Raw genomic sequence first — 21,133 nt, 5'->3', positions numbered from 1 at the left:
TGATAAAAAACACTTTTTGATTAGTCCCAAACATGGAGACAAAGCAGCTCTTAGAAAAATCCTTGGTCTCCCATTGAGGCTTCTGTTGAGGACCAATTCGACCCATTTTTACCTCGTTATGCCATAGGGACCACCGGTCAGCCAGATTTAGTTTCTCTTCGTTAATTTTCCTTGGTTTCTACTCTAAATATAAGGCAACGTGGTGGTGGGTCTTCTAAGACGTCAAAAAATGCCCCATCCAAGATTTCCACATAAAACGGCCAGTTTGCTCTCTCTGTCTCTGTCTCTCTCTCTCTCTCTCTCTCACATTGGAGAAAAGAAAAAATTGTATTTGTGAAGAAGAGGAGTCCTTTATTAAAAGGGATGCAAATTGGGGTTTAAAGAATTGGTTTTACATTTTTTTGTTCATATGCTTTTTAACTCCAATGGGATAACGAAATCCGAGTCCTTTTTCAAATTATCTCCTTGAGTCTTTGTCTGAGGTGTTGCTTTCCTGCCTTTATTCATTCTTGTATGTTTTTCAATAAAGCATTTTGGAAAAATGGAAATTTAATTTTTTTTTTGGAATAAATTATTTAAATTACAAACTATCTAAATTTTTTATCTTCCACATCATTTAAAACTTGTATTATTATAGTACAAATAAAAATGATCAACATTCAAACAACTAACAACTGCTTTGTCGGAAATTTAATTTAACCAGTGCCAATTTACTCAAAAACACTTGACGTAATTCGGCCAAGCCGGTAGAACTCGTTTTGGGTCAATGTCAATTTAGATTTGGGCCTAGCTTATAAGATTTTACTTTCGTCTTCAACGGTATGATATAAAGTGGGCCTTGGCAGGCTTACTTTGCTTTTTTTTTTTTAGTTGCTTTAAACTTCTTTTTCCTCTTTTGTTTCTTCAAGAATAGTTACTATTAAATATAGATTTTTTTTTAAAAAAAAAAAATTCATTGGTTGAACATTCTAAATTTAAGCTTAGGAAAATTAGGATTTACTTTGATTGTCAAAACCCTTATTCACATAACCTTCATCATATCCATAATTGCAGCAATTTCACAAGCTTCCTCATATCCACCCTTGTAATTATGGAAGATTATTGTATTAGGCCATGCACTGTAATAATTTAATAAAAATAAATAGATAATAATGTGAATTGTACTTATTATAGAAAAGTTGGTGTCTAGTTAATAACAATTCTCATTCAAAAATTCAAGTATGTTTTAAAAATTGATTTCTTATACAATAGAAAAACTTTTAGAATTTAACTAAATAACCAAAAACCAAATTAAAAATGTCACAAATTAAAAAAAGTTTAATATAACAGTATAAAAAGTTATTATTATTTTTTTATTTTTTTAAAACAAAGTAGACATGTACTTGCGCTTTAGTTTCTTTCTTTTTATTTTTTTTTTGGGTGTGAAACAATGAAAATATTTCTAAACACTGACCAGTTAAAAAAAGTTAAGTAAAAGATAAAAAACAATAATAATAATAATAAAGAGAGAGAGAGAGAGAAAAAAAAAAAAAAAAAAAAAAAAGAAGGTCGTGGCGCGGGACCGTGGCGTGGTTGACGAGATATGCAAAGGACGCGGTATGCACTGTGGGCGTGTCAACAGTAGCACCATCCTCATCCTTAGCACTTCACACTTGTCTCTCTCTCTCTCTCTCTCTGCTTCTCTGTGTTTCTATTTTTTTTTTTTTTTTGGTTCTCTCTCTCTCTCTTTCTCTCGGCCACTGAGCTTCAATATTCTTCTACGTATCTCCTACCAAATTTATATAATTTATAACATAATTAATAATATCATTATAAATACTGTTTTTTTTTGTGTTTTTTTGTTTTTCATTACTTTGGAAAACCATGACCGGCAAAGAAAAAATTCTCAGCAAGATGAAGGTACTTTGCTTTTTTCACACTCCTTGTTCTATCTCCTTCCATAGCAAATAAATTATGCTGTCTTACTACTACTGGTTCGTTCTTTTTATTGAAAATTTTTGATTGGTTATTTTGATCCCATCAATCATGGGTCAATTTTTGGGGATCCTTAAATTGTTTGGGTTTCATATATGCAAAAGTAAAGTTGACCCATTTTTCCAAATTGGCAGGTGGGTTTATCTGTGCTCAGACTTTTCTTCTTCTTCTTCTTCTATTTTATTTTATTTTTTATATATCATTTCTAGTATTCCCACTTTTAGATCTGATTCCCCCATTTTTGGTTTTGCTGATTTGGGAGTCATAGAATATGTAACCTTGATGCCATTCTCTCATAATTGTGAGCCACAATTTTCAGGAATAAATTTGATACATAACCTTCTTCTCTTAGACTTATTTGCCAGCCTTTTATATCCTTTAAAATTGTTTGTTCTGTAAATGTAGAACAATCTCTTGGGTTGCTACTTGTTATATTCCATTTCTTGAACCCATTTGTTCCTTGATTCATGTGCCTTTGGGACTCTGATAACCAACTCAGTTATACCAAGACATAATTGATATTCTTCACCATCATGTTTAGCCTATCATAGACCCCTCCCTCTCTGTTTTCTTGCAGCATCTTTAATGCTTTATGCTCTACAAGAAAATATTTAGGAAAAGTAACTATTATGCCACATGCTTCTTTCAGCCATTTTTCTATGACTAGTTTTGGTGATATGAATTCAGGGTGTTTCATGGTTAGATTATTCCTCTTTTGTATTTATGTGGTGTTTACATTAAAACTGTGGGGTTCAAAATAAGATTATCTATCTTTGTCCTTTTAACCGGATGACATTCATGCCCACTAACAGGGAGATTCCGAGTTGAAAGGTTATAAATTTTAAGCAGGGAAGTTTTGTTTCTAGTCAGTCTGTAATGACTGTGTTTATTTGACAAGTCAGTGATTTTAACTTTCTAGTCCATTCAACCATCCCATGAGGTATAATACTGTTGTATTTTAATATCTTTGAATTATGGTTCTCAGAAAAATGCATAGACTTATAGCAAGGGCTAGGGTTTCCAAACGTTAAAGAGCAATGCTTTTAGTTTGTTAATTCACATTGAGTTGCTTAGAATGATTTCTACAAGATAAGTATTCTGCTTTGGAAATTAACTGAGTATATTTACTATAGGAAAAGGTTGGTTTAGGTTCATCAGATCCTGACTCTGGGAAAGGAAAGAGCAAGATGATGAAACATGTGACACACGGGTTCCACTTGGTGAAGGGAAAATCAAATCATGCCATGGAAGATTATATTGTTGCACAGTTTAAGCAAGTTGATGACAATGAATTGGGATTATTTGCAATATTTGATGGTCACTTGAGTCATGAGGTCCCTGATTATTTACGGTCTCATCTCTTTGAGAATATTTTGAAGGAGGTAATACTTGCATTCAGAAGCCTTGTTTCAATTTTCTTGTTGTTTATTTCAATGTTTCTGAGCATTAATATTTTCATCACCAATTTTGTAGTTTTTTTATGAACACTAGTAGTGAAATGATATGGAGAGATCATTATTTTTGTTTTCGTCTTTGGTTTGTGGTCTATGTAGCCCGACTTCTGGAAAGAACCAGAGAAGGCAATTAGGAGAGCATATCGAATAACGGATACTAATATTCTGGAGGAAGCAATTGATATGGGGAAAGGGGGATCAACCGCAGTAACAGCCATATTAATTAATTGCCGAAAGTTAGTAGTAGCCAATGTTGGGGATTCTCGGGCTGTGATCTGCAAGAACGGTGTAGCCAAACAACTATCAGTTGATCATGAGCCAAGCATGGAAAGAGAGATGATTGAGAATAAAGGTGGTTTTGTTTCGAACTTTCCAGGTAATCAGATGCATGCTCGAAGCACAATTAGCGTTCAGTCATTGTAAAAACAGATCCTTATAACTTTTCTCTTTCAAGTTCTCTAAACACTGTTTTCTTTATGACCGCTGAAGTACTAAGTTTAACCGTGCTATATAAATCAGGGGATGTTCCGCGTGTTGATGGGCAGTTGGCTGTGGCAAGGGCGTTTGGTGACAAGAGTTTGAAGATGCATCTTAGCTCAGAGCCTCATGTAGAGGTGGACATGATAGATGATGACACAGAGTTTGTCATCTTGGCAAGTGATGGATTATGGAAGGTAGGCTCTGCTAGAAACCTTGACCATTTTCACAATATTATTGTGCAATGTCATGGAAATGCTAATGGGAAATTTAATGTGATTTCAGGTAATGTCAAACCAAGAAGCAGTAGATTCTATCAAGCATATAAAGGATGCTCGTTCAGCAGCAAAGCACCTTACTGAAGAGGCACTTAATAGGAAGAGCACAGATGATATTTCATGTATAGTTGTAAGATTTCAGTGATGGATAACTCTTGTCTTTATAGCTTCGTTTGATGATGTAAATCAAGGTTTTAAGCAAAACTAAAAGCATAAAACTCATGCTTAGTGTGCTTTTGTAAGCCTCTGAATCTGTTATATATATTGTATGTACTCTTTCACTGTTGCATCGTAGATGTAAACATACTGTAACAATGCCAAGAATACGTATTGTACTGGGAAATCTGAAGTTTTTGTATGTGGATAACGGATCGTGGATGGTATTTTCTTTTCAAGTTGGATATTGATGCTGAATTTGGTTGACAAATTGAAAATTATAAGCCGTCTACGTTTTTATTGCTCTTGATGTCCTTATTCCACCCCATGGAGTGGAGCTTCTGAAGAAAATGAATTAAGAAAATCATTAAAAGTGAACTAACAGCGAAAATTGAAGGAGAAAATTGAGCTAAAGGGTTATTAACCAAGAGATTGAATCTGCAATGAACGTTAGCCGGAAGTAACAGTCGACATAAAATAACTTGCAAAATTCATGTTTTACCGAACTAAGAAGAATCACCATGGACATATAAACAAGTTAAAAGTCGATACTGTTCTACCAAACAAAAAGGAAAAAGTTAAAAAAGTCAATACTGTTACTACAAGCATAGCAGGCAATTCGGATAAATGGTTAATGTATATTTTAGCGACCCTTATATTAAAAGGCTTTGGATAACAAAAGAGTACTTTCTGATGCCCCTGTAGAGGTGCATTTGGATAGACAGGTCAAAGTCTTTAGAGCATAACAGAGAAGTAATAATCTGCTCACACATGGTAGTTATTTAGGCATTTACATGGTAATTCTCTGTAAATGATTATGACGTTGATATTTCATGCAAATATAACATATATATAGGAATATAAGAAGGCACAAGATGAGGATGACAGAAGAGAGAGAGCATGATGCATATGTATGGATATAGATATGGTTATCATACTTATATATTTTATATATGTATGGTCTTCATTCATCTAATGTAGAACTGCTTATAACCAGTTGAATTCCCATGGGGAGGTGTCATCTGCATTCTGGCTCGATGATCTTCAGTCTGTGTAGTCTGGATTTCTCTTTCTTTTGAGGCTGCCTTCCGGTTTGATGAGCCGTCTCCAAAACATTCAGCAGGGGTTCTCCGGCGCCTCTCGTTGTGTCCCGCCAAACGCCGGCGACAACTTCTTTTTGCTTCATCAAACTCTGACAGTTCATGGAACCTGTGGATATGAAGAGGGCACAATTGTTGGATCTTAAACCATATTATGATCAGTAATTAAATGTATCTCTCTCTCTCTCTCTCATATCCTTAAATGACATGCTTGTATTTAAAAATAACTGCATAACTTTAAAAGATATATTTAAGTTTGCACGTTAATCCATTCTGACGGGAAAATTGTTGAATATATATAAAATTTTGCTACAATAAATACCTGTTTAATGCTATAATCTGGACGTTTATGTTAGACAACATATTATTTGACAGAGACTTCCAAAAATATGTTGCCTAATATTATGCGCCCGTTGTAACAAATCTCTCTCTCTCTCTCTCTCTCTCTATATATATATATATATATTAACAGTTAATTAAGTGTGTATCTGCCAAGACTTGCCAGCAAAGAAAATTGTATAGGAAGTAAAAATTCTGCTTATTGGTCGAATCAATGACATGAACTCATCAACAGTAAGGTTAGTATGACAAATTATTAACTGGGAAACCACCAATTAGAATGTGAAAAATTCAAAATCCTCATCAATTTTTACCTTTTCATAAAGAATCATGCAAATAATAAACAAGGCAATTAATGAGTGAATTGCATGAAGGTGGCATTAGAGGCATATATTCAAACTTGGATGGAGATCTTTTGTCTCCATTTTTATGTTCATCGTTGATATAGTATAAAATCATTTTAAAACATTAGCAAAGGAATAAAAAAATTGAGTAAAAAAAAAAAAAAAAAAAAAACAAAAAAGCTTTTTTTTTTCCTTTTAAATTGAAGTGGAATTCTATTACTGATCGAATAGAAAAATGAAGATTGATCTCCATCATTCAAACTTAACTGTGAATGGTTTAGTATATCTATTTTGTTGCAAGCGGAACCAAGAATTACGACAGTTGTTTAAAGCATGTTTATATAATTCGAGAGCAACGAACAATGCTGGTAAAACGAAACAAAAGAAGGAAAGAAAGAATAGAATTGGACCTGCTGCATTGCTGACAAAAGCGCTGTGGAAGGCCCGCGACGATGACAGCAGGTGCCTTGAAGTGAAACTCACAGACCTTGTGGCGGCGATGGTAGCGTTTGGCATCACTCAGATCAGCACCACACCTCTCTGCTTGACAACCAACACCACCACCACCACCACCACACCCTCTCCTCGTAGCTGCCACTCCAGTTGCTGGTTTCTTCTTTTTCTGATCGTTCACTGCAAAGCTCGACTGATCACCACCATCACCACCAAAACCAAATGTTTGATCTTCTTCCTGATCAGACAGATCATCTTCGAGTACCTGATCTTCATGATCTCTGTTGCTTGCTGCTCTTTCTTTCCAACCTTGCCTGCCAGCACCTTCATATAATAATTTCTTAGCTCCAGCCTCCATGATATGGGGTATAGAGAGCTAGAGCTAGCTTGGGAAGAAGAGACTAAACTTAGGGTTAGTGGAAGATCGATATGGAATATATATTAGTGGGGAACTTGAAAGGGTACTAACGAAATGAAGGCGATGAGAGTCGAGGAAATAAAAAGATGGAAAAGAGGAGGAGGACCACAACACAAAGCTTCATTGCTTTTTGTGTAAGAGAGCATACGTGTCATCAGTTTGGAACCGTAGAATCTAATAGTGAATTTTCATTGGTTTAACATAAGTTTGAATGTTATTAATTTGGGTTTTGGCTAGTAACAGTAATTATTGTAAGAGTACTACTAAAATCTCAAGTACATTTTCTATATATATCTATATATATATACACCACAATTTCGAAGTAGATAATATATGATTCATAAGTTTTTTGGGATATGGAGTTCTTACAGCTAGCAAATGGTCGAGTCATATTGTGTATATAAAGATCAGTATATATGAGTAAGTTTTTTTAGTTAAGTATATTTATGTGACAAATGTTAATCGGTTGAATAGAATATCAATTGTTATTTGAATTTAAATTAAAAAGATATAGCAATTTTTAACATTTATTTTTAAAAAAAATTAATTTAATAAAATCATAGATTTTGAATTCTTGTGTGTGTGTGTGTGTGTGTGTATTGCTTTTAGCTTATGTCAAGGTTGTTCAAGTTGCTGGGATTGAGAGGGACACATGTCGTTTTTGATGGACAATGTAATATATACTTTTATGGTCAATGAACATATTAAATCAGTATAAAACGCTAAGTGTATGGTTAACTAGAAAGTAAAAACATGCAGTACGAAAAGAGGAGTACAGTTCTTGCTTTAATTGATTATCCAACTGCATGCCCTGGCTTTTTCCTTTCTATTGCAATTTCAACTTTTACAATCAATGGGAAAGTGCTGAAGTAGCCATACAAAATAGTGTTATATCAATCATTAATTTTAAATTAAAAATTTTGAAAGTGAAGAAATGACAGTATCTTTAGCACTTATCAATATTAACATATATATCATAGGCTTGCATGGAAAAATTATCATGTGAGTCGCCTTGAAAAGTACTTACCTTGTATTGTATTATAATTTTTACCACGACTTTAAATCTTAGGATTGGCACGTAAAGTTCATGCATACAAGGTGAATAATATCAAATAATCAAAAATCTATTGACGAATATCTGTGTGCTCATAGCTCTACTTGAAGACCATGTGGAAGATGGAAAATACGTGGATTAAATCAGTAGACAAATATCAAATATTGTTAAATCCCGATTCACTTCTCTCTTTACTATTTGCTACATATAATTTTCATATGTAATGATGTACATTACTATTCCCTTATTACTTTACTCTTTATTCTTTTTTTCATTTATTATTCATTGTAAAATGTAACCCTAAAGCTTTTAGCATAGAATGTCAAGATTATTCAATCATATTTATATCTTTATTTTTTATATAATATATTTTTTATACTGTTCGATTATATGTAACTTATGAAATATTTCATTTTAAATTACATGTAAATTAGACTAATTAAACAAATAAAAACATAAGTTGTGGAATATCACTCGATAGAATATTTTTCTATGTGTATAAAAAAAATGAAAAAGGGAGGACCACAGTGGTCCAATATTCTTACATGAGTTTCACTAGCTTCCGCGTCGCCTTTGTTTTATTAATCTGGAAATAATGTATGTAACTTTCTCACATTTCAGGCATGAGTTGGGTTTTGGTCCCAAAATTAATGCTTTTTTCCTTGGATTCCTCTCGTCTCTTTGCTACAATCTACCCAGCAAAGCCAAATATATTGTAATTTCAAGATTTAATTCCCCAAATTAACTAATTAATCTCTCTAATTTTATTTTTAATGCAGTTTAATTTTATCCAAAATAATATGATATAATTAAAAAAAGAAAAAGAAAAAAAACAATATGTGGACAAACAACCGTATCTCTACTTTTGTGATTCTATAATGATTGGTGATATCAGATATAGAAATAAAGCAGAAAGAATACGAATAAACTGAGGAAGTATAAATATATTAACATATAGCGTTAGAAATTAAGGAGCAGTTGCTGTCTATATATAAGAAAAGAACGACAAACAGGTTGTTCTCAACCAATATGTATATATGATGTTGAATATGTATCGGTCCCCAACACTTGACAAATCTGTATATCTGTAATCAATTGTTCCATACACAAGTCCTTTTCTTAAAACAAAAAAAAAAAAAAAAAAAAAGGAGAGAAAAATCTAATTATATTGGCTCTTTCCCAGCTCCCTTTATATCGCATTTTTTTTTTTTCAATCGTCTTCCTCTTTACATTTCATAGAACCATTTTTTTTTTTTTTTTTCAATTGTGTTTTTTAACATGTCAATTTTTGGCAAGCTAGCTAGCGGTATCAGATTCTTCACAGCTCCGATATTTTTCCGCATGCTAAGTCCCACAAACAAACAGAGCATCTTCTACGAACGTACAATTATAATCCAACATTTGACAGTCTTGAAAACGCGTACACATACATATATCATTACCATCGTATACATATATACCTGCAGTTTGTTTGTTTATTATTATTATTATTATTATTTTCACTATATATCTTTTTGAGCCCACTATATAATATAATATATTGTCAAAATATATGATTCAATTCCAATTCACCTCTTGCAAATTCTCAAATCATTTAGAAAAGTGATAATATATTATAAAGCAATCCCATCCATGATTTACAAATTTAAACTTTTTTGAAGTGTATGATTTTGGACTATGCTTTTCAATATATAAAAAGGGACTTTAAAAAAAATATATATATATATATATATATATATATATATATATATATATATATATATATATATATATATATATATATATATATATATATATATATATATATTTATGAAATTGGACTTATGGAACTTTTTTGTTGAGCAAAATTAAAAGGTACTAAGTGTAGATAATCCAAACAACAAAAGCAATATTAGTAAAAGTAGTCGTTATAGTTTGATCCTATCATCCCTTGGATGATCATGACCATCATCTGCACGATGGGTTATGTCTTCAATGGCTCTGTACTCTGATGTATCAACAACATTCTCATCAGCCTCAGCGACCAATGTGTCTTCAACCTTTTGGGTGGTGTTTTTGGCAGAGTCCCATGCAGTATCCATGGCTTCCTTAGCCATTTCACTAAGCTTCTCTTCCATCTCCGTTGCTTTTACCGTTCCTTGTAATATTGCTGTATCTGTAACGAAGCCTCTCACCCCACTCATATATTCTATATATTTGCCTTCTCCATCTGTTTGGCTACCCTGAAAATTCAAAACCCACCAATTCAAATATGTATCACAATTAAATTTCCAACAGTTTGAATTAATATCTTAATTATCCATCTTTTTCATTTTCCTTTCAATTTCTTGACACCCTTTTTAGTTTATAGCCATTAACAACTAACCAAAAAAAAAAAAAAAAAAAACAAACACGTATCAATAAAAGGCAATTGACATTAATATATATATATATATATATATATCTATAGAAGATCCAATATCAATAGATCGATAGATATATATACCTGGGGTGCAGGTTTATAAGCAGTGGAAAAGCGATTAGCAATGGTGGAGAAAGTAGTGACAGATTGAATACAAGCATTAGGCATAGCTTTCAAGGCAGTACCAAAGAAAACAGCTCTCTTTGTCAAAATTGACATTGTCCAATATTCAACTGATGATGTTGATGATTGAAATTTGTTCGGCTTTAATGATGGAACTTGTGTGGAATATGGTTTTGATCAATATTGAACTCATCTCTCTCTCTCTCTCTCTCTATATATATATATATATATATATGTGATACATAAAATTAATTAGGACAAACATAAAATGGGCAGGTCTCAAGATTGTTCTGACACGTAATAGAGATTTTGGACACGTTTTGAGCTAGTTGGGCATGTTCCCACATTCCCACATTATCAAAATGATATCACTGCTTGACACATAGATATGTGTTTTTTAAATCTTTCTCTAACATTGTTATATATTATAGATATAATATTTGGTCATGATATTGTACGTGTAATGTACGTAGTACAATTTAAAGCCTTTTTTTTTCATATGTATATATATATATATATATATGTGTATATATAAAGTAAAATATTCAAAGAGAATAAATGAAAAAGAAGTGTGTGGTTGGAGTTTTGGACCAATAAACCTTATCTAGTATCGTACAGACTGGATGGAGCAAGGTTGAGGTGAACATGCACCGATCGATGACCGACTGACTTTTGTTTTGACCCCGCAGTCCACTGCCTCATCGGCCTCAGAAAGTCTCAACACGTACATACAACTGTACTTCTTTTGCGACCCACGAGCACTGGGAATCTCTTTTTCTTTTGGATTGGATGATGCATCCCTATCCAAATCCCCTCTCACCAAAAAACGATTATATATATATACAGTATTAACAATGATTTTTAAAAAAATTATCATCAATTTTATCATATAAAGATGAATATCACTAATGATTTTTTTTAAAATTATTGTTTTTTAAATGGTTCGCATTATAACATGATAGAGATCATCCATATCGTAAAATTTCACCATATATATATATATATATATATAAAACAAAAACTCAACCCCAAATGTACCAAATCCCACTGTTTAATTAGATTGCAATATAACCAATTTATTAAAATTATTACTTGGAAAAATTTCTATTTCGAAATTATAATTCTACATTCATATATAAATTTTGGTTATTATGATCACGACCATGACCTTGAACAATTTATAGTGAGAAACATGTCATACCATATCGATATTTAAATGGCATGTATTTATTTAGATGATATCGGTTTATACATCTTTACCATATCAAATCTCCATAATTTTGTTATATAAATAAGAAATTTTACTTGTAGGCATAGCAAGTTTATATAAAGCTGTGTGTTATATAAACTAAGATATTTTGACCAAGAGTTTTTCTTAAATTATATTGGCCCACTAGGCACATTTAAGGGTGCATATAAACAATAAAAAGTTTTATCAAACAATGGAAATTTATATAGTCTTTTTTTTCTTTAATAAGAAATTTATATACAATTGAATATATTATACAAGAGTTACCAAAACTATGTGTCAAAAATATTTATCAAATATGTTAATACATAAAATCAATCCCATTTCGAAAATGTAGCATGGTGATTAGTTAATTTATCTCAATCACATCAATAAACCGAGGCCAACAGATTCTCCATTAAGTCCGATCCAGGTTTGATCGATAAAACATTGTTTATATAGGCCACATTTTATTCCAAGTTCTGTATTCTCAATGTGGTTTGTAATTTGTTAGAAATACTACTTGTTTTTGTATATAATACACTAAAATTTCTTTTTGAATTAATTATTATTTTGATTTTTTATTTGGATACATCCAATTCCATTCTAGGTTGAGTATAGGGAGGTGTCACTTTGTTTTAGCAAAAGCCCAAATTATGGATATATATCCTTTATCTCTGTATAAATGGAGAATTTGGCCCAATACCCTCATAGGACCGAGGTTAATGATTTTTGCCCCCTCACTTGATATCTTTTTTGTTCTACCCTTCAATATCCATTGTAACCTTCAAACAAAAAAAAATTACTTACATATCCTATTATATTTTAAACCATGTCTGTGTTTGGATGCACTTCCTACAACCAATATGAATCTGAAAAGTGGTGGAGATCTGGTTTTGCAGACGAATTATAACAGTTCAATGGGGAAGAAGCATACCGTGAAGCCTACTGGGTCTTTGGAGTTGAGCAGTTCCTTCATTGATTCTGGACATGATAGGCGGCTCTCAGTCAAAGCTCTTCCTCGTATTGCCAGTCGGAGTTTGAGGAAGCAGAGAAAGAATCGGAGGCTTAAGATTGTCAATGAATTTGCTGGGCAGTATGAAGACAGCTTTGACGATGTGAAAACTGTGAGATACAAATTTCATAAACGTATCTCAAATTTTGCAAAAAAATTGGATGACTGTACACCCTCGGTAATTACCGACGAAACTGTCCGTAATTTTTCCAGAGGGTATGTGGTTGGTTACCGACGGTTTCCTCGGGAATTACCGAGGGGGTACAGTCATCCAATTTTTTTGCAAAATTTGAGACACGTTTATGAAATTTTGGGATTTTCTCTCCTTAGTATAATTTTACAATCCCTATTTTGCATGTTTTTGCATTCAACACACGTTATGGGACTTGTGGGGCCCAAAAAATTGGTAAAATGTGATGGACTGTACGCCCTCGGTAATTACCGACGAAACCGTCGGTAATTTTTCCAAAGGGTATGTGTTGGTTATCGACAATTTCCTCGGGAATTACCGAGGGTGAACAGTCATCCAATTTTTTTGCAAAATTTGGGACACTTTTATGAAATTTTGGGATTTTCTCTCCTTAGTATAATTTTAGAATCCCTATTTTTCATGTTTTTGCATTCAACACACGTTATGGGACTTGTGGGGCCCAAAAAATTGGTAAAATGTGATAGACTGTACATCTTCAGTAATTACCGATGAAACCGTCGGTAATTTTTCCAGAGGGTATGTGGTTGGTTACCGACAGTTTCCTCAGGAATTACCGAGGGGGTACAGTTATCCAATTTTTTTGCAAAATTTGAGACACGTTTATGAAATTTTGGGATTTTCTCTCCTTAGTATAATTTTACAATCCCTATTTTGCATGTTTTTGCATTCAACACACGTTATGGGACTTGTGGGGCCCAAAAAATTGGTAAAATGTGATGGACTGTACACCCTCGGTAATTACCGACGAAATCGTCGGTAATTTTTCCAAAGGGTATGTGTTGGTTACCGACGATTTCCTCGGGAATTACCGAGGGTGAACAGTCATCCAATTTTTTTGCAAAATTTGGGACACTTTTATGAAATTTTGGAATTTTCTCTCCTTAGTATAATTTTAGAATCCCTATTTTTCATGTTTTTGCATTCAACACACGTTATGGGACTTGTGGGGCCCAAAAAATTGGTAAAATGTGATAGACTGTACATCCTCGGTAATTACCGACGAAACCGTCGGTAATTTTTCCAGAGGGTATGTGGTTGGTTACTGACGGTTTCCTCAGGAATTACCGAGGGGGTACAGTCATCCAATTTTTTTGCAAAATTTGAGACACGTTTATGAAATTTTGGGATTTTCTCTCCTTAGTATAATTTTACAATCCCTATTTTGCATGTTTTTGCATTCAACACACGTTATGGGACTTGTGGGGGTCAAAAAATTGGTAAAATGTGATGGACTGTACACCCTTGGTAATTACCGACGAAACCGTCGGTAATTTTTCCAAAGGGTATGTGTTGGTTACCGACGATTTTCTCGGGAATTACCGAGGGTGAACAGTCATCCAATTTTTTTGCAAAATTTGGGATACTTTTATGAAATTTTGGGATTTTCTCTCCTTAGTATAATTTTAGAATCCCTATTTTTCATGTTTTTGCATTCAACACACGTTATGGGACTTGTGGAGCCCAAAAAATTGGTAAAATGTGATAGACTGTACACCCTCGGTAATTACCGACGAAACCGTCGGTAATTTTTCCAGAGGGTATTTGTTGGTTACCGACGGTTTCCTCGGGAATTACCGATCGTGTACAGTCATCGTATTTTTTTAGAAAATTTGAGAACTTTTTAAACAATTTTGGGATTTTCTCTCCTTAGGATAATTTTAGAATCCATATTTTTCATTTTTTTGCATTCAACACACCTTATGGGGCCCAAAAAATTGGTAAAATGTAATTGCCATAGGATTTCGGTAATTACCGACGAAACCTTCGGTAATTTTTGAATCAAAAACAAATTGAACGTTTTCATTTTTTAATGCCGTTTGATCACTTACTTTGCCAGAATTTATCATTAATAATGCTACATTTAGCATGTTATTGGTTGGAACGCACATGATTGAAGTTGCCGGATGGAATTGTTGTGAGTCTTTTACGAAGGTGTACAAATGTCAATTACCGATGATGCATTGGTCATTACCATTGGGCAGTAATATCATCCATGCAATAGTAAGAAACATACAAACAACTGAACCAAAAACTGAAGACGGAATGATGTGTTATCAAAACAATACGACAGATGAATTTGACAATAAAAGAACACATAAAGCCAACGTCTCTTACGCCAAAACACATGTTACGCGGTTGACCAACTAATTGCATTCCTGACTACATTTCATACACACGCATACCACATAACATGGCCTCATTGTCTGAATATAGCATCATGCGATTGATGGGCGTTCGGGTGTACCATTTTCCAGGGAATCATGAAAAGGAAACTCCATATGAATGATAAACTTTCTATGTACTTTCATGATTTTCTTCATTTGGAAAATTCTCCTTCCCTGTATCAGACTTCTTATCTGCAGAAACCTATATGAACAACATAAAATAAAAGTGAAAAATATAATGAGCACTGGGAAATAAAAACCACCATAGCTGAATATATTACCCTCGGTAGAAATGGAGGTTTCTGTTAACGTATATAATGTGCAACCATGGAGTTTAAACAGTAAATTTCCCTTATGATTCTCATGTTGATAATGAAGTAAATGCAATAACTGACAGTTTACATTAAACATTAAGGAAAACAAGAATTATACATGACAACAATAACTGATAACAACGAAAGCAGTTATATTTAATCACCAACAACAATTATAGTAATAAAATAACTATAACTACAATTATATTGAAACACAAATAAGCGTGCAGACAATTAAATTTAATAAATAAGCAGCATTCAATAATGGAAAACACACAAGACTCTCATAGGAATAATAATAATATAAAACACACAATTACCATCTTTAGAATAACCTCCACAGCACATTTGCCATCACCAAGAGCTCCATCTATTTCATCAATCACCTAGAGAAAAAGTAGTAACTTGTTTCTTCTGCATACATTCTAGAATAAGAAGGGTAACCATAAAAAATAATACCAACCAAGCACTTTGGCCTCGAGTCAACAGTGACAGAGTTCATCTGCACTACATCAAGAATTTTTGCTTCAATTGTTGATGATGACCGATCATCACTAGCATTAACCTACAGAGTAAAAAACACTTGAGGGAAAGATAAAGGAAATAGAAATAACAGACTAGAAGAGATAACAATGAAACTAAAAAGTAAAGTGTTAAAAAGAAAAAAAAAATGAAAAACAAAATGTAGGGCAAAAATAATGTATGGGCTCATGTTTATGGACTCTACTAACATAAGTTAATAACATAGACACACACAAATATAAAATCAAGAGAAACAATTACTGCATACATCAATCAGTCATATACAAGTCAAAGAAACATGGGAAATGTAAATAGGATTCCACTATAGTGGAAATCTTGTTTTCCAGTTCCTTGTTATACAAAGGATATTTCAATTAAACTTGGGGATTTAACGGTGAGCAAAAGAAGAAAAAAAAATTTCACCAATTATTGCAAATCAGAGCTCCTTTTCCCTTAATTTTTATACAGATCAATCTTCAAAGCAGTTACTTTCTTTTCCAAGTACTTAAGCTAAGATTTCCACATTCATTGTTAGCTACTGTGACTTAGCAACAATCTGCGGCTTGCTTATTGGAGACACAACATCCTCAACATCTTCACTTTAAGAAACCGTTTTGAGAAAACCATTCATTCGTCCATTAATACAGGCTACTTAACAACTATCCCAAATAAATAAAGGACCAGTTGGTTTTCTTCTTGATGAACTCTCCTTTGCTAGTTTTTTATATATAACATTGAGGTGATCATCAACATTATATGAGAGAGATGAAAGAGAAATATATATGAGAGTATAGAATCAACAAATCCAAATGGCTAGGGTATTTCATAGTATATTTGCAAACTGGCAAACCTAATCAAGGCAATTTTTATTGTGCAAATAGTATGTGTCCTTGATATTATACAGGAAGCCTTGAGAATGGTGAACATGAGAGCTAATGATAGAATAAAATTATCAAAAGATTGAAAACAAAATATCAGTAAATCAACTAAACCAAAACCAAAAAAAGATTATTCAGCAAAAAATTCCACAAGACAAAAGAAAGGTTATTCAGCAAAAAATTACACAAAGGAGAAAAATGCCACCAGGACTTCTGGGATGCTACCCAAAAAGCACTTCCTAAGCAATTGAAAATATCAAATATTTGGAACGTGGTCAATGCTTCCTCATAGTAAATGTGACTGGCATGTGGCAAGCACCTATCAGAAACATCTTTTTACATGTTTGATTTTACAGCATCTAGTACCGATACAGAAGAAAATCATTACTAATAACATAATAATTTCATCTTATGTTTTGAAGAATGCACAGATCGATAAGATGCATATTAAACAGGACAAAAATATGATGAAAAAAATCTCACCTTCTGTTCTGGTGGACCTGTAGACCTTGATTTTTTGTTCCACAAGTCTTGAACACCTTTCGCACCAATATCTTTATGGTCCAAAGCATTAGAATGACTAAAATCTTCCTTATTCCATCTTGATCCTCTGTTCTTCCTTGGAAAATTAGAATCCAGAGATTTTCGATGTTGAGAAATTGAAGAATGTCATCTTAAAGCAGATAGAACATCATTTGGGGTACTCCATCCAGCATCATATCATCATACACATCTCTCAGCAAGAAATGCCTACCACCATCGTTATTAAAAAAAAAAAAAAAAAAGAACACAACTTTCACAATTTTTCCCCATAAAAAAAAAAAATCCCAAAACCACAAAAAGAAAATCAAAATTAGAATCTACCTTCTCTGCGCGGTGAGAGAACCGATAACAGTGTTATACTCAGAGACATTGCTTGCGTAGTTCCTCCTTGCGTATTCCTCTGTTGAAATCGCACTGAAGTATTGCCGTTCCACCTCTCGCAGCACTGAATGACGCTACCCTGAATTGTAACAATCTAAAATATATTATTTATTTTTAAAAAAAAAAAACAATTTCATTATTAGCGAACAAGTAAGAAAATGTTTGGAGAAAAGCTTAAGAATTTGAAAATGGAGAGGAGAAGATTACTAGTGATTGATAGAATGAGCCTCATGCTTTCCTACTTCACTGTTGCCTACCTGTTGCTTCTGCTTTTGCTCCTAGGGCTCTCTAAAACCCTGCAGTTTTCTCTCTGAGTCGCCTCTTCACCATCTCCTTCAAAACGTACAGTCTCCACGCTTACAATCCGGCCGATGCGAAAGGAGACAGAGGGCTCCTAATGGTCTGGTTATGGATAAAGAGATGGAGGAGAAAAGTCGGATGAAAAAGGAAAGAAAAAAAACATATAAAAAAAAACATAAGGGTATTTTGGGATTATAAAAAATTGAAGGGGTAGAACAAAAAAGATATAAATGAGAGGGCAAAAATCATTCACCTCGGTCTTATGAGGATATTGGGCCAAATTCCCCCTGTATAAATGCTTAAAAGTACATAAATTTAAGATCATGAATGGGTTGGCCTCTTCCATGGAAGCCATATTTAAGTGGGCCTCATTTGGATAGCCCATCTTTCAGGTAGGGTTTTTTTATTTTGTTTTTTGGTTTTTTTTTTTTTTTTGGGTAAATGATTAAATATAAAACATTGTCCAAATTAAAAGAGTTTTCCAAAGTATACATTATAAATTCATGAGCTAAATTAGTACACAAAAAAGAAGAAACCGGCAAACGGATAACTTGAAATTAAAAACAAACAAAACACATAAACTAATAAGCAAGGCTAAAGAATTAGCATATGATCAAAGTCCCTGAATTCAATGATCACCAAGATCATATCCTCCAGCACGCCTTCTCAAATCCTCAACACCAGAATCTTGTACATTCCCTTTGTTAGGGCCTTCATTCTCATCACTTTCTCCAATAATTGCTTCTTTGATGTTTTTGGTGGTATCTCTGGCTGCTTTCCAAGCACCATCCATGGTCTTCTTAGCGGTTTCTTTCACATTGTCTGCCATCTCTGCTGGTTTGGTTGGTCCATCTCTTGCTGCTGCATCGTTTGTCATGTCTAATCCTTGTTGTTTGGCTTCGTATAGGCCTTCTTTCACGGTCTCCTTGGGTGTGTAAGACAACCCCGATGTGCCACCTCCATTCTTACCCTCTCTTGCTACTCCTACTGCATTGCTTCCCTGAAACCCCAAAAAAAAAAACCAAAAAAAAAAAAAAAAAAATTTGATTCCCAAATTTGATCAAATCAATCAGCATTTGATCAGCTTTTATGTTATAATCAAATTAAATTAATAATTAATTACCTCTGCACGTTCATAGGCTGAAGAGAAGCAAATCCTGGAGAATTTGATGGGAGGTGGGGAATAGTAGTGAGGCAAAGTCTTTTTGATAGCTTTCATTGTTTCAATTCCACTTGCTGATCACTGTATTTTTGTCTGTCACTGTCTAATTACTATGTCTTCCTCTTAGATTGCTAATGGTGGTTATATATACATATTATATATGGTATTATATAGGTGTCAAATATGGCAAGGTGGCTCATCAAGGTGAGGGACACATGGAGGGACATTGGGACACGTTTTAGGCTCAGGACAAAAGGAAGAATACCCAGTTTGGTGATTGAGCAGCCAAACTAGTTTTCCTTTTTTTGGTAAATTTTAATGAGAATATGGCCAAGACATATTGATTTGATTGTTGCAATGTTTTCCATGATTATATTATTAAGAACAGGATAAATATATAATAAATATATTCTACCTATCAGAGTTTTGAAGACCCACCATATCTGAATAATTATAAACAAAATGCATGCTTATTGGATTTTTTTTTTCCTTGCAAATCATTTTTTAGTTTGGACATGATCTTAAGTTTATAATGACAATGTGTCACCCTAGTTTGGCCTTTTGGAAACATTAAAATAAATCATATACAACGAATAGAAATTCAAGTGATTATTCTTTGGAAAAAGCAGTGTGAAATGAAATATATATGGACATAATCAAAAAAGAACCTCTTTTGTTATTGATTTAACGCATTGTTCTTGGAATTTAGCAACTTAACACATGAAAGATTGACAAATTTTGTTGAAAATTTACTAAAACGTTTTATTTCAGCCATTCACGGATTTAGTTTTCAACCAAAAGAGTCCCATGCCTTTTAACAAAGTCTCTTTTGGGTTTTCTAATTCAATGCAGAAATATGCAATAATATAGTTTGTCAAAATTTATATAGAACGTGAATGCATGCCCATGGTGGTGGGATTTCACATCAGGATATTTCTTCCATTTTTCCTACCTGATAAGTTTTCATGAGGAGCTCAGCCAATGTGAAGGAGGTCAAAAAGATAGAATCTCCTTGTATAAAAACCCTCTTAAGAGCTTGGCAGCTAAGCAACTCTTCCTCTTTTGGCCCACTTCCCCATAAAAATAAGCATTTTCTTTCAAAACTTCTTTAAGTCCCCATTCAACCCAGAAAAAGTTTAATCATCTTTCGGCTGGGAGGGTCAAATTCCAATATCTACTTAATAAAATCACGGCCTGTATTAAACTGTATAAGATGTGCGATTCTACATGGCATCACAATTATGGAACATTATAATTATAAATATATAATACACTATATCTGTATCTTTTTTATTTAAAGAGTAATCTGAATTTATTTTTACAAAAATCAAATGATACAAAATTTGGAATAAAAGGATTCAAAAAATATATAAATAGTAGACGAATCAATATATATATATATATATATATATATTTGAAAAGATTAGAACATATTAATTAACAAGATTTTTTTATTATTTTTAAAATCTATATTTAATTGCCTGTATCACAATTAAATATGATTAAGACAACCCAACTATATAATAATGTATAGCAAATATAGAAAATTATTAAGTGAAGAAAAAAATAGATATTTTAGTCAGATTAAACTAATTTAACACCAAAAATAGATGAAAATATATAAAAATAGCTTTTTGGAAGAAACTTGTATTTATACATACACGTATATATATATATATATATATATATTGAAAAAAAAAAAAAAAGCACCTTTTTAAATTTTGTACAGGCATTTTAAATTTCAGGACACACCCGGTATCGAATAGCCTGTATGCGGTGTATGGAACCACTTAAGGAGCAGAACAAACTTTGCTTATGTTTCAAGCATTGCATACACAAACAC

General features: G+C 33.0%; 4 protein-coding genes across 4 annotated transcripts; 1 reads left to right on the top strand and 3 right to left on the bottom strand.

Moving 5' to 3' along the window:
- Positions 1-1,647: 1,647 nt before the first annotated feature.
- Positions 1,648-4,584, top strand: LOC107416469 (probable protein phosphatase 2C 39). The gene is made up of 5 exons (XM_016024953.4): positions 1,648-1,899; positions 3,108-3,356; positions 3,528-3,804; positions 3,948-4,102; positions 4,191-4,584. Exons 1-5 carry the CDS (start codon positions 1,864-1,866, stop codon positions 4,326-4,328), a joined length of 855 nt encoding a protein of 284 aa, XP_015880439.2. The 5' UTR covers positions 1,648-1,863; the 3' UTR covers positions 4,329-4,584.
- A 379-nt stretch (positions 4,585-4,963) lies between these two features.
- LOC107432574 (squamosa promoter-binding-like protein 3) lies at positions 4,964-7,037 on the bottom strand. The gene is made up of 2 exons (XM_025066737.3): positions 6,533-7,037; positions 4,964-5,548 (listed from the first exon to the last, which is right to left on the bottom strand). Exons 1-2 carry the CDS (start codon positions 6,931-6,933, stop codon positions 5,308-5,310), a joined length of 642 nt encoding a protein of 213 aa, XP_024922505.3. The 5' UTR covers positions 6,934-7,037; the 3' UTR covers positions 4,964-5,307.
- Positions 7,038-9,815: 2,778 nt separating this feature from the next.
- On the bottom strand, positions 9,816-10,775 carry LOC112488976 (uncharacterized). Its single transcript, XM_048465207.2, has 2 exons — positions 10,533-10,775; positions 9,816-10,269 (listed from the first exon to the last, which is right to left on the bottom strand). Exons 1-2 carry the CDS (start codon positions 10,665-10,667, stop codon positions 9,955-9,957), a joined length of 450 nt encoding a protein of 149 aa, XP_048321164.2. The 5' UTR covers positions 10,668-10,775; the 3' UTR covers positions 9,816-9,954.
- Positions 10,776-18,594: 7,819 nt separating this feature from the next.
- LOC107405565 (uncharacterized) lies at positions 18,595-19,411 on the bottom strand. The gene is made up of 2 exons (XM_016012634.4): positions 19,252-19,411; positions 18,595-19,128 (listed from the first exon to the last, which is right to left on the bottom strand). The coding sequence occupies exons 1-2, from the start codon at positions 19,345-19,347 to the stop codon at positions 18,757-18,759; spliced, it is 468 nt and encodes a 155-aa protein (XP_015868120.1). The 5' UTR covers positions 19,348-19,411; the 3' UTR covers positions 18,595-18,756.
- Positions 19,412-21,133: the final 1,722 nt, after the last annotated feature.

Source organism: Ziziphus jujuba, chromosome 11, assembly GCF_031755915.1.
Source record: "Ziziphus jujuba cultivar Dongzao chromosome 11, ASM3175591v1".
Classification (NCBI taxonomy): domain Eukaryota; kingdom Viridiplantae; phylum Streptophyta; class Magnoliopsida; order Rosales; family Rhamnaceae; genus Ziziphus; species Ziziphus jujuba.
This window is presented reverse-complemented; position numbering and strand designations above follow the sequence as displayed.